Raw genomic sequence first — 14,576 nt, 5'->3', positions numbered from 1 at the left:
CATTCTTTCCTGGTTTTCCTTCTATAGTTTCCAATTTTAATTACACAGTTGTATCCTTACATTAATGAGGCAATTTCTTTACTGATCCTAATTTCTAGAGCTACCATCCTTACTCTTCCTTTTATTTCTGGGTGCTGCAATGTGTGGGTGCTAGATTACTTTTATGTGTGTGGGTCTGAATTGTTTGACTTCTGTTTCATGAACATAAGTCTCATTTACAAAAATAAGGATTATTTTGTCCATGTCAAAAGTCAAAAAGCCATCTAACTAGATATATTAACATCCAGATGTTGACAGCAATTATTTTCACTTATTTATATATTTTTAACTTTAAATTTTTAAAGTTTTAAAAATAAAAAACAAGACTAAAGTTGCAAGCTAACCACAATCTTACGAGTGTTCATGCAACTATGAAACCTAACTGGAAATACACATAGAAGAAGCCTAGTTTTTGAGTCAGAAGATCACAACTGTTAACAAAAATTGTTTATTTTGTGGAAGCAAAACTTTGATTCTCGTGGCTACTCAAAAATAGATTGTCTGCCATGTTTCTGTGATTCTTGATTCAAATGCTCCATTTCTAAGAAAGTATTTTTTTAGCTACTTTTCTTAGTGCTATGACAAAATGCCTGGCAATCCTGAGGGTGGAGGGCTCACTCTGACTGGTTTAAAGGGAGCATACATTATGGTGGGAAGGCAGGGCAACAGGAGGGTGAGGAGGATGGCAGTGAGAGACATCCAGGGTGGGTCCCCCCAAGTTAAACCTCTCTGGAAAAGGCCAGCCCAGCAGGCCCAGAGGCACGTTTCCTAGGCGACTCTAAATCCAGTCAACTCAACAATGAAGATTAATTACCACAGCAGCACCTTCCAAGAAAGTGTAGAAGGCTTATTAGAAAACCTGTCGATGAAATAACTATCCTTACAGAACAGGGGCAGTGGAGAACTAAAACTTATAGATTTAAAGATTTAGAAAACGTTCAGTGGGACGGAAATCATGACTGGCATTGTGGGAGGCAGAAGAGAATGAAAACATAACAGTGTGCATGGCAACTCAAGTCACAAGTGAGACAAAGGAACCGAAACAAGCACTCACTACAGAAGAACTAGAGTTTAAATGTGTGATGTATGGGGGCATGACGATTATCTGTAGACAATTTTATGCCTACTCAGAAACCAAATCAATTGCAAAATTATTAGAAATAAAATTTAAGGTTCCAAAAGAGTCATATACTATAAAATTAACACGCATATGTCAATAGTTTCTTACATACCAAGAATCACCAGTTATGAAGTTTAATTGGAAGAAAAAAACCCAGCAGCATTAACAAGAAATGAAGAAATATAATACTTAGAAGCAAACTAAATAGGAGATATGTCTGCAAAAAGAAACTACAGAGGAGAAATTGAATCAATGAAGAGAATCTCTTTTTTTTAAACAGAAGAATGAAGCATACTAACTTAACAAAATTAACACACAGATTCATGATATTCATGGCATTTAAATCAAAATCCTCCAGAGCTGTGTTTAAAACAACAGAGTCCATCCGAGAAACTGAAAACGATGGCACAGAACACTGAGCTAGCTCTCTGTATCACGTCTAAACCTAGGGTAGATGAACCAGGCCCGCGGTACACACCTGTGGTCCAGATTACTGGAGCCTGGTTCTACGGCTAGCCTGGGTTTGTGTCGGCTCATACTCTCTAGTCCATCGCTGAGCAAAGCCAAGGAAGGAGCTCAAGACAAGATCTGGAGGCAGGACCTGGTGCAGAGGCCATGGAGAATGCTGCTTACTGGTTTCTTCCCTGGGCTCGCTCAGCCTGCTTTCTTATACAGCCCAGGATCACCTTCCCAGGGCTGGCACCACCCTCAGTGGCTGAACCCTCCTCCTCAACTGTATCAGGAAAATGCTCCATGGGCCTAGCTCCAGGCCAATCTGATGGGATGGGGCAAGTCTTCACATGAGGGTCCCTCTTCAAAGGTGTGTCAAGTTGATGTGAACTAGCCAGGTCACCATCTTAAAAAAAGTCCTAACAAATGAAACAGCTAATTGTATTGACACAGGAATATTACTCTAAATATAGGTTAGTAGGAACAAGAAGTCAAAGCAAATGTATTTAACCAGGTAAGAGGATGGAGAAGTGAGTTTTAATATCCTGTATTAAAGTGTTTCCATGCTCAGAATCCATATAAAGGCCAGATGGGCTTGGTGGCCTTCCCTCATCCCAGCTTCCATGAGACAAAAGATCCCTGAAGCAAGCTGGCTCACCAGACTAGCTACAACCGCAAACTCCTGATTCAGTGAGAGACCCTGCCTCAGGGTATAGGCTGGACACTGAGTGAAGAGGACATGTGATGTCAGCCTTAGGTCTCCACCTGCATACATACATACACACACAGAGAAAGACAGAGAGAGATTCACACACATGCATACACACAATACACACACACAGACTCAATAACAGCAAATGACCTAGGATTTGCTATTGTTTTGTTAAGAAAACTAGAGATTTAGATTACCTGCCATGTGTCAAGCCTGTGGGCATGCATGCACATGAGTGCACAGATCCATTAGGTGAGTTCACCTTTGCGACTGCTGTCAAAAGCTGTCTCATAATTTTAAGCGTGGAGTAGAAGTGGGCTCAGATGTCATGAGAGCATTGTGAACATGGTATTAGATAACAGGTTAGAGCTGGGACAAAATGAAGCTGGATCTGTACATTATTATCCTAAATTATTTTCAGAGCACTGGAGAAATAAAATGTAAAGCATAAAGTCATAGAAATGACGGAAACAAATAGGTTACTGATTATAGAAAGACGACAAGAAATCACAAAAATAGTAACTAATTGGCCATTTAAAATGTCTATTGAAAGAATGATCACAAAATATGTACTGAATTGAAAAATAAGTAGCAAGTGGATTTTTTAGAGATATTTGCAATGTATGAAAGATATCAAAAGCAAGAAGAAAAAGATAAAGATTCCATAGCAGGTGTGGGGATGAGGAGAGATACCAGAGGTGAGGAAGTAAGGGGAAGATTTGATCATTTCCTTTTCTAAAACATAAAAACAAACAAAAAAGGAAATATTCCAATAAAGGAACAGAGAGTTCACAAAACAAGCAAAAGTGGATCAATGTCTTTAGAAAGGATCTAGACACAGGCTGGAGAGATGGCTCAGTGGTTAAGAGCATTGCCTGTTCTTCTAAAGGTCCTGAGTTCAATTCCCAGCAACCACATGGTGGCTCACAACCATCTGTAATGAGGTCTGGTGCCCTCTTCTGGCCTCCAGGCATACACACAGACAGAACATTGTATACATAATAAATAAATAATTTTTTTTTAATTAAAAAAGTATCTAGACATTTGCACCAAAGACACAAACAAGAATGCTCACAGCAATACTACAGGTAAAGCCCAAAGCCAGCTAGGAGCAATGGGGGAGTAAATGGCATATTCCTGCATGTCTTTGTCCAAATTACCGACATAGTCCAAATATCCACAAATGAGTTCCACCTGAGCTACAGGAGGATTTCCAGTGGCTAGAAGAAGTTAGTACTCCTCAGGGACTTGTGAAGCTGGTTCCCTCTACTGAAAGAAGCCATTTCCCTTAGGTCTGGCAGAAGGGACATATGGCTACCTGTGGTGCCTATCAGCACATCAAAGCCCATGCTGGCCTCCAGGCTCCTCAGTGTCCCAGTACCTGTTACACATTAGAGTCCCTCACACAGCCAGTTCAAGGGCTTCCCTCCCTGCAGCTACTCAGTGTCTTTATAACCCTGCTACTTTTGCTATGATTTCTCTATGATTTGCTCCTGCTTCTACAAAAATGGATGGATGGATGAATGAATGAACACCCAGCCACCAAGGTAAAGGTTAAAAACTGAACTGTCATTTATACCTCCCAGAAGAGGGAAATCAGTGAAACTATTTCTCATGTTCAGAAATAGTTGACCAACATATAATGGACTCCAGTTTGTTTTTTTTTGTTTTTTTTTTTTTTTTTTTTTTTTTTTTTTTTTGTGTGTGTGTGTGTGTGGTTTTTTTGGGGGTTACTGTTTGGTGTTTTATTTGTTTGCTTTTGGTTTTATTTACATTTGGAGTATGGTTTTATTTAGTTTTCTTGGTTTGGGGAGTTTTGTTATTGTGTTGGCTTTTTGTCTTTTTTTACCTTTGTTTTTGAGAAAGAACTTAAAACTGAGTAGGTAGAGAGGGGGTGCTGGTCTGGAAGGATTTGGGGGAAGAGAAGAATATGATCAAGAATATTTAAATTTAAAAATTGTTTTAAATAATTAAAAATAAAAATATAGTATAAATTTCTAAACATTTAACCTATCAGCTTACTTACTGATGCTATTATAATAGTAGAATATACGTTTCACAGGTAACCATGTTGTTGTGTGGAACCTCACACTGGTTGTAAACTGAAGGTTGTCTTTCTTGCTAGAGGTTCCATTCATCATGTGATGTTTAGTTACTAATTAAAGACCTTTCTGCTAAAAGGAAACAAATTTTATGATTGGTTTGTGGTAATATATGTATTAATAAATACTAGAAAGGTTTTGAGAAAAATTGTTTAAAATTTTAAGTACTGCACTAGCATCTGCAACGTCAGTTCCAGGGAATCTGGCACCCTCTTCTGGCCTCCATGGGCATGAGGCACACACATGGTGCACAGATATGCATACAGGTTCAGAGCCACAAAATAAATATAAACTTTGAAAAACAATTACCTTCTCCTTCCTATATAATACCCCCAAACTCTTAGTGTTAGGATCAACTCCACTCACTTTTACTTCCGAAGAGATATGTCCGTATTACAAAGTAGTACTGCCCCTCCCTCCTTCCTCCGGCACTCAAGAGACATGTTCCCCAAACTAGGTCTCTGCTGCTGTTTATTTATAACAGGGGTTTTCAAACTCTCACTGTAAAGGGCCAGATAGCAAATATACCTAAAGGGGTACACAACCCTGTCACAAGTATAGCCTGTGAGCAGCCACAGATGTTAAGGAAACCAACAGGATTGGCTGCGTTCCAATGGAAGTATATTTACAAAAGTGGGAGGCGGTTATAGTTCGCTGACTCCTGCTTTATATAACTGGCCCTGGCATCTGTGGTCAAGGATGCACAGTGACTTGAAATGGGGAATACCTATGTAAACTGGGCTGTCGGAAGATTAACAAATAGCCAATAGCGCAGATCTGAATTCAGTACCTCACAGTGCTGTAGAAAGAGGGATTTCCTGGGGATGTGTGGACCTCATGAGTCCCCCTAGCACGGGCTTTCTGCTCAGTGCCAAGTGCTACTAAATTATCTCAGAAACACAGAGACCGAGGGAAGACACAGAGAAGGCAGGATGTCCATCAGCGGTACAGTGCTTCCACGAGACTGGCAGCATGAGCTTTCATGATCTGTTGTATCTGCCGTGCAGCAACCACAGTTGATAACAATGTACTACAACTGTCTAATTTGCCAAAATATAAAATTCTCTCTATAGAAAATAATAAATCGATGACATGACAAATATGTTAATTAACTTGATTCAATTCACACTGTTCGCTATAAATACACAGAGGTACTTTTTATTAATTAAAATAAATGTCAAAAGTTTCAAAAAATAAAAAGCCTCACTCCTGTAATACACGAGGAGTCACTAGGGCCAACAATCACAATCTTGTCACTTCTTAGGATTGCCTTCCTTTGGGTAACAATTATTTCTTCCTAAAGGAAAGATTAACACAGATCAACATCTTTACGTCTTTAAGAAGTTCTGACTATAGGCTTGCTAAGAGAAAATGGCCTCAGGCAAACATTAGGCAACATTTTCTTAACAATGGCTTAACCCTGAGGATGGCCTAAGATCCCCAGTTGCCCAGCACTGCCACAGGTAAGTGTCGTAAGTGTCACCATGACAAGACTACATTCAGGCAGGGCTGCTCCGGGTGTGTCGGAAGGTTCACGACTTCTTTTGTGTGCCACTCTTCCTGACTTACTACTGTCATTCCCGTAACCTAGAACTCACTAAGGGAAGCTTATCTCAGAGAGCTCATGTCTGACATTACGAATTCAAAGGAGCCCGAGGCAAAGAGACCAGAAGAGCCTCAAAAATAAGAAGAAATTTCACCTCCCTGTTTCTCTATTAATAGTTAAATAGCCGAGCTTTTTTTTCTTTTATTGAATTAGATGTACTCATTTTCTGTGTAAGTGTTTTGCCTGCATGCAGGCCTGTGCATCATATGCATGCTTGGTGCCTCCACAGGTCAGAAGGCACTGAATCTTCTGAAACTGGAGTTACTAGTGGGTGCTAGGAATGGAAGCCAGTCCTTTGCAAGAGAGACAAGTACTCTTGAACACTGAGCTATAGACAGAGGTTTCTGTCCTGCCCAGGCCCACAGCTGTTCAGCCCCAAAGAAGCACACAGAGGCTTATATTAATTATAAACTGTTTGGCCAATTTGCCCAGGCTTATTATTAACTTAAATTAACCCATATTTCTTGTCTATGTTTAACCCACATGGCTTGGCACCTTTTCTCAGTAAGACATCCTATTCTCATCTTGCTTCCTCTGTGTCAGACTGGTGACTGCATCTCTGCCTTTCCTCTTCCCAGAATTCTCCTAGTTTGGTTGCTCTGCCTGTACTTCCTGCCTGACTACTGGCCAATCAGTGTTTTATTAAATCAATATGAGTGGCAAATCTTTACAGTGTACAAGAGCATTATCCCATATCCCCTAATTATTTTTTTAAAGTTATGTGCTTTCATTTTAACGCTGCAGTTTTCACACATAATAATTGAGTAGATAAGCAAATTAGGGGAAAATATCAGGCTTTATTTCACTTGCATGTGCTAAGTTTTTTTAAAAAAGAATTATCATATTCTTATCAACATGTGTACATGTTTCTGTGTACACACATGTGCACGTGGAGTTCAGAAGAATGCATAAAATCCCCAGGACTAGCCACCTGATGTGAGTGCTGAGAACCAAACTCAAGTCCTGCATGCATTCTGTACCACTGACCCATCTGTTCTGCTGTGATAAATATCAAAAGAGAAACAAAAGGAAGTAAGATTTATTTTGGCTAAAAATTTCAGGTTTCAATCCATGGTTGGTCTCCCTTCTTCCCGAATTATTAGTATAAGTATTAATTCCAACACATTTATGTATTTATATATGTGTTCGAGTATATACACTCCACACACACACATACACTACCCACATTCTATTACAAAAATTGCCAAACGTATATGAACGTTGAGAGAAACCAAGACCCGTCTGTGTTCTGACACTATATAACTGTTTCCCCTCATCTAGCCACTTATCTATTCCTGTTTACATCAATTCATTTTAATTTTTTGAGTGGAATTATAAGGAAAACAGTCTTAAATTCCTTTGCAAAACATAATAAAACATTATGTTTTTATTGCTAAGCAATAAAGTCCTCTTCCTCAAAATAGCTTATCATTTTATAAGCTTCTGTATCAGAAAACAGTAGCCTTATATTTGAAGAGAAAATTAAAATAAATCATTAGCTATAAATTATTCTACTTCCTCATTAATGAAATAAGCTTCTTATAGGCCATATTCATGTGAAATGTTTGCTTTTTCATCCAATCAGTATTCACTTGTTGCTATCAAAGTTTCTGTGTGTTTATGGAAAGCTCTTGTTTGGTGCTGGTTCCCTGCTAAGGGCTCTGGAGGCTATTCAGTTTCACAGAGGTGGAAAGGTAAGTGACTACCTTCTAAGCACATTTCAGGCAAAGATGCATTTATTGTTTGTAGGTGTCCTGCAGCTTAACAATTTTTGTAAATAGACTATTATTTCATTTTACTATAAAACAAACACTTTACTGAATGATTTGTACTATCAGGGAACATTTCTTTTTGAAACACAGCAATTTTGCACACATACAAAGAGTTCTCAAGAAAGATATAAGAAATAAGTCTTACAGTTTAAGTATGTATGAACTTGGAGAGAAGCCAAGAGACACAGAAAGATGTCTGGAGAATTGCTCTCCAAGAAGAACAAAACCCAAACTGTATACAAACATTTGTTTTAGCAACCACACATACACTTGTCTATTAACACAAAGTCAGAATCTGACCTCAGGCTTTGAATGCCGGATCAAAATGAAGAGAAGGCAGCACTTCGTTCTCCCCAAGGATCCCACCTGAGTTCTACTCGAGTGACTTCAGCTACTTTCCTAATCTCCATGGGGCTCTTTTCTTCTTCCTCAGTTTAAATGCCCCAAGATGGCCTTAATTCTTTAATAAGTTTTTAGGCAGTATTAAAATAATGACTAGCCAAACCAGAGAGACTCATGCAATCCTAAAGGGATTTGACCTGTTTCATCTCCCCTAGATAAAACTTCTCGGTAGCAGATAAAACAAAAGGATGTTTCCAACTTAGGTTATCTCATTCAGTCTCTACTAACATACATTTCTCTTTTCTTAATGCCCTTTATAGCCTACTAGTGAAAGAGAAACTAGAGAATTTCATTGTAACTGAAAGCATACAAAACCAGAAACACGAAAAAGTAAGCATTCCCCAAAAGAAACATCTCACAGAACCGAACAGAAAAGTATGAATATAATACTGATGACAGCAACAAAACTCATGCTATCATAAAACACCCAATTTAAACCAACACAGGGAAGAAATATTCACATCCAGAGGAGAGGTGTTTCCTAGGGCAGAGGCTTCAAAACTACCAATAACTGCTTTAAAAAAAAGTTCTTACTCATGTTTATCTTTTCCAGCCCCTTAGGCAATAAGCTAACTCATCAATTTTCCCTAGAAACAAGAAAAACAAAGTAGCAATGAAAGCAAAGAATAAAGCCCAAAGTTCAAGTACACGTGACTTTAACCCCAATATTTTCAGGGTATGCTCATGCATGAAGACTGCTACATTTAAGATGAAGAGTCTCTTGAAATATGCTAACACCATTCAGATAAAAAGGCAAGATTCAATTACAGATAATAACTCTTGCAATATATTAACATTTTCTGGGTTCCAAAAATATGATTTTCTAAAGGCCTCACTGCTGTGTGGAGTTCAGAGTACCACTTTATGTATAGATAAAATTAATTATGGAGCACAAATGTCCGTATAAGAGCACACCTCCTCAAGCTTGACCACGCTGCGTCCCCCCCACTCTTGGGACAGCTCAACATCTGTCAATCAGCCTGCTCTTGTGCAGATGACAGCTCACAGCTATTCTGGAAGGTAGTAGCTGAAAGCTAAACGCCCAGTGACAGTAAGTGTCTCCAGGAAGAGTAAAGAGCAGTGGAGGCGGCCCCTGCTCTACGCCACTTGTTATTCTAAATAAGCCAATCCTCTAAGCCTGAGGCTATTACCTCATGACGCGATAGTACTCCCTTATAAAGTTGTTCTGATAAAAATAAAACAGTATTAGCAAAGTCTCTGGAAGTAACACACAGGAAACGTTATTAGTAAAATCAACCCCTTCATACAATCCTTCCTTTTTGTAAACAGACTTCAAAATTCTACCATAAAACATATATCCAGAATACAGCAAGTACACATATACAACTGAAAGAGAATTTTTAACAGACCCTGGTTTATATCATCCATCCTAAGAAATGGAGCGTGATTGGTTATTTGAGCACCCCAGTCACCTGTACACTATCACATTCCTTTTTGTTCCAGACTACAGCGCTCATGCTAACCACTTACCTGATTTTAATACTAGTTATCACAGCATCTATGAGGCTGCAATCTTTCTGTCCAGGTTTTCATCTTCCTTCCATCCTTCTCTGAGAGTACATGCTGTCCTCCAACTTCTAGAATATTTTTCTCAGAACAATATTTGACATTTTTATCAAACTGTCAAATAGCCCCTAAGGTTGGAAGAACACTTGTATGTCTATAAAGTAGAAAAATGAGTTACAGTGAATGGCAATGGCCATACCGTGTGCAAGGACAATGCACACGTCTTTCAGTCAGACCATGAAAGGAAAGCAAGCCCACAACTGCCTCACAGCCCCACAGCGCAGGTGCAGAGTTCCACCTTCAGTTTAAACCACAGTATTCGTTTAGGCTAGGAACGAAACTCAGTTAACGCTGTCATCTTGACTTTCTACATAGTTTTTACTATCATATTAAAGGGTAGAATGTATTACTGGTGATGTCAAGATCCTAGACAATATCCAGTATTTCCTAAAAGGGAAAATAATAACAAATTAAATAAAGACTAATAAAATTTACTTTTCTTTTAAAGAGAAAAGCTGTCAGAAAATGGCCACATTATGGAGGAAGCTCATGAAAGGTAGCTCTTTAAATATGCGGTCTGAGCCCAGGCAGCCAAGGGCACTGCTCACCTGAGCAGGTGGTGGAAGAATCTCCTGGCATACTTGCTGATGGGGTCTCTGTACTCCAGAACAGTAGTATCCAGAAGCGGTCTCGTTGGCGCGTAGAAAGTCCCCAGGCTTGCCTCAAGCTGCGCTGTGGGATTCAAACAAGAGAAACTCCTTCAATTACAACAGAATATTCATGTTTGCAGTCAGTCAGGTTCTGCAAACTTGGATGAAATGTGAGCTTGTTGCAGGAAAGATGAAATTAAAATATGACAGCTGCTACAAAAACAAACCTGCGTATAAGCTGTCACGTAAGACAACGCTCACAATGACTCTGAGCAACAAAGAGCTGTCAAAATGGAAGACACCCATAATGAAACGACCTCTCACCACCATCCGGTAATTAAAGCAGTGACTCCTCAGAGTAACACCAGTTCAGCTAGGCTCTCAGGAAAGCCGGTGTGCAGTGTGCTCAGCAGTACGTCTGCTCTTTAGTGGAGAGAAGAAAGCTAACTTTTTGAACAGGAAAATGAAATTAGCACAGTAGAAACGTTTTCCTAAAAAACTACCAATAAGGGGCCAGTAAGATAGCTCAGCAGGTAAAGGCATTTGCTGCCAAGCCTGATGACCTGAGTTCAATCTCCAGAACCCATGTGGTAGAGGAGAGAACTGAGTCTACAAATTCTCTGACCTCCACTCATACACCATGGCTAATGGGCACACACACACACACACACACACACACACACTATATATAGTTGTATATATATATATATATATAGTTTTATATATAATTTCTTAAATAAAACAAATGAAAACTTGCATATTGGAGTAAGATATGTATGTGATGCAATTCTAGGAGAACAATGGAAATCAGAAGCTCATTCCTAACTCCTGTCATGAACAAGGCCCCATGTTTTGTACTTTCATGAAGCGAACACCCTGGGAGAGGAGAAGATTGGAAAGATGTTTTCACAAATGGGGGAGGCTTGGAGATAAGAGATTAGGGGATAAGGAGCGGCCTGTCTACTTCACAGTTTCACCAAGCTATGCCAGTGGGACTGTGCTTCTGCCCGGAAATACCTGGAAGTGATTACCGTGTGGAGAGCGCGAGTACGGACGAGTGCGCTACCAGTCCACAGTCGGTCCCAGCACTGGAGGGAGTAAACAACTCATTATTTAGCAAAACTCTTTTAGCTGTGGGCCTATTTAGATTTCCAAGTAGTAAATACCCCGTTCCAGTAATTGCTATGGCTTGACTAAGCTTTAGCAATGTCTTTATTTTTCCAATCTCAAATCTAGACAGTAAAGTAGGATGCATTTTGGAGGTATTTTCTTTCAAAGCAGCAGTCAATTTAGATTAAAATTGAACATAGCACTGTCACTGTGAAAACAAGCCGGATTCTCTTGCCATTGCTTGTTTTCCTGACAGCATGTTCCGTACATCTGAAATGTTCAAGCCTACATGGAATACGGGTAACTCCCAGCACAGCTACGAATTCATTAGGGCGCCCAGCTTGATGTTTAAGGCAGAAATGAAGATCTCAAAGACAGACACAACACGGCTAGAAATAACAGCGCACTAGGTTTCACTAATAAAAGGACAATGAATTACCATGCCAAATTTGTTAGATTCAGATAAAATAAATCTCAACAGGGAATTTTGAATGTTTTAGAAATGTGTTTTGTAGTTACCTGAGAAGAAATGCACATATCTACTTAGCATATTCGGATAACCCAGGATATGTATAGACTTTGTTTTAACAGCCCAATATTATAAGAGCTTTTCATTTCTCTATCTCTCCAATAGGAGTCTGTGAAAAGAATCCCTTATTAGGATAGGAATCTGAGAGTGCCTATTTGTGTATTTCTTCATAATCTTTCTTACAACCTAGCAATTTAATAACATAAATTCACTAAAGCGTTGGCAACGTCTCAGTGTCTCGAGTGGAACTCAGTATTTTATATCTCGGTATTTCTGCTTTCACTGTAAACTTGGGACTTATTACACGGAGCAGGTATATCACTATAGACGTGGGGGTCTCTGCTCTTGCTATTGTTGTTACTGTTAGGTATATCCTCTATCTTGAGAAGTTTATCAATATTAAAAAAATAATTACTTGAGAGAGCTTTATAGGCAAAATTATACTAACACTTCACCCCCTAAAATATTGAGGTTATACTTTTTATTTTTAGCCTATATTTCTTGAGTACCAAGAGTGGGCCATGCACTGTGGCAGGCATTTTCTTCATGTACAAACACTGATGTTTCCATATATGAATGTGGACTACTTCCAAAAAGGTCAGTTGACTCTTAAACACACCTATTAGAAGGGACTCTGTGAGTTAGGTCAAGGTCAACAATATAAACTTCCTAGAGATTCATGAGTTTACTGGCCAACTACAGAATCTTATCAAAAAACTTACTATGTTAAAAGGAGCTGCTTGTTCATCCCGGCTGCCCAGAATCAAAATAATCACATAGAAACTATATAAATCACTGCTTGGCCCATTAGCTCTAGCTTCTTATTGGCTAACTCTTACATATTAATTTAACCCATTTCTATTAATCTGTGTATGGCCATGTGGCTGTGGCTTACTGACGTCTGTCTCTGGCATGGCAACATGGCTTCTCTAACTCCTCCACTTTTCCCCCAGCATTCAGTTTAGTTTTCCCGCCTAGCTCTGTTCCCCTATGGCTCTGCTGTGGGCCCAGAGCAGTTTCTTTATTAACCAATGACATTCACAGCACACAGAGGGGATACTGCAGCACTTTTGTTTATTGTGGAAATGTAACAAAAATGAAAAAAGTCTATTAAAACACTAAAAATACTAAGAAAGAAAATGTTCTCTAGGAACAGACCTAACCTAATTTTCTTATCCTGCATTGTTAAGTGATACTGTCCAGTCATAATTTCCCAATGTTAATATTAGTAGCCAAAGATATGAAATACATTTGATACATATATCATAGAAAGGAATAACAACTCATAATGAGAGATGTAAAAATCTGTTTTTATATCTTATGTGTTTTTTCAGTGCTCTCTACCTCAGCAATAAATATCTTGGATTTCTATGGGCAAATTCCTAAAAAGATGAGGAAAGCCAAGCAGGAGAAGGGAGATGGAAATCAGAGGCAAAGATCCAAAGGATGAAGACAAGTAGGAGCAGCCTGGGCTACAGACAGACAACCCTGACACAGCCTGGGCTACAGACAACCCTGACACAGCCTGGACTACAGACAGACAACCCTGACACAGCCTGGACTACAGACAACCCTGACACAGCCTGGGCTACAGACAGACAACCCTGACACAGCCTGGGCTACAGACAGACAACCCTGACACAGCCTGGACTACAGACAGACAACCCTGACACAGCCTGGACTACAGACAACCCTGACACAGCCTGGGCTACAGACAACCCTGATGCACACACAGGGAGTGTGGGCAACTATTGTCAGACAGAGTACTTACCTGTGAGAAAAAAACATTGGTGTTTAATGAGAGAAGAATAATCTTGGTTTGGTGTCCTTTCTATGCAAACAGATTAAATGAAATTTCTGATTGAATTTTGAAATCTGAACACATTCCACACATGAGTTTGACTGAATTGTGTGACAACGACCCTGTGAGTTCCAGCACAAGCACAGGCAGAAAAGGTGCCCCCTGTGTTGGCAAACGCCACACAGGAACTACCATCTGAAAATATTTTTTTGATATCCTTCAAGTTTTAATACACCATTAATATTTTCCTCCTTCAGTTACCAATTGCATAACTAAAAAACATCCTAAGACTGACTCAAGATGGGTTTCATGTACACTCAAAACCACTGATGAGATGTGCTGGGCCTGACCTTCTCTCTCTGGAGTGAGCCTTTGTCTAAGAAGGTGGTTCACGATGGCGCTCATGCTGACGAAGCACTGCTGGCCCAGGGTGTCCCAGCTCATGCTGCTCAGGATGTTGACCGCCTCATTCACCTCGCCACAGTGGAGGTACTGGAGGATGAGGTCAACCAGGCCCAGCTGTCCTCGAGTGAGGATGCCTGTCACAAAACACAAAGTAAAGCGATAAACCAAACACACTCTTTACAGAACGGAAAAATACACAGAGGCTCGGTGATTGGCCCCTTCAAAATAAAACAAATCCACTTCCCATCCCAACAGAGCAGGGGCACTAGAAAGAGTTCAGGCCGAGTCAGAAGAGGCCACAGCCATTTTTGCATGTTAAATGGCAACACTGTGGCTCTTAAGTGCTATTCT

At 39.7% G+C, this 14,576-nt stretch overlaps 1 protein-coding gene across 3 annotated transcripts in view; it reads right to left on the bottom strand.

Annotated features, from left to right (window-relative positions):
* The window catches only part of LOC119819887 (WD repeat containing planar cell polarity effector), a 271,505-nt gene that overhangs the window by 78,880 nt on the left and 178,049 nt on the right, over positions 1-14,576 (bottom strand). For all 3 annotated transcript variants that reach the window (XR_005286302.1, XM_038338112.1, XM_038338117.1), the window contains exons 11-12: positions 14,171-14,359; positions 10,339-10,462 (exon numbers count right to left, since the gene is read on the bottom strand). Coding sequence is in view for 2 of the 3 variants with exons in the window: in XM_038338112.1 (XP_038194040.1) it covers positions 10,339-10,462; positions 14,171-14,359 (313 nt within the window). In the remaining variant the exon portion in view is untranslated. The remainder of the gene's footprint in view (positions 1-10,338; positions 10,463-14,170; positions 14,360-14,576) is intronic.

This window comes from Arvicola amphibius, chromosome 1 (assembly GCF_903992535.2).
Source record: "Arvicola amphibius chromosome 1, mArvAmp1.2, whole genome shotgun sequence".
In the NCBI taxonomy this organism is placed as follows: Eukaryota; Metazoa; Chordata; class Mammalia; order Rodentia; family Cricetidae; genus Arvicola; species Arvicola amphibius.
This window is presented reverse-complemented; position numbering and strand designations above follow the sequence as displayed.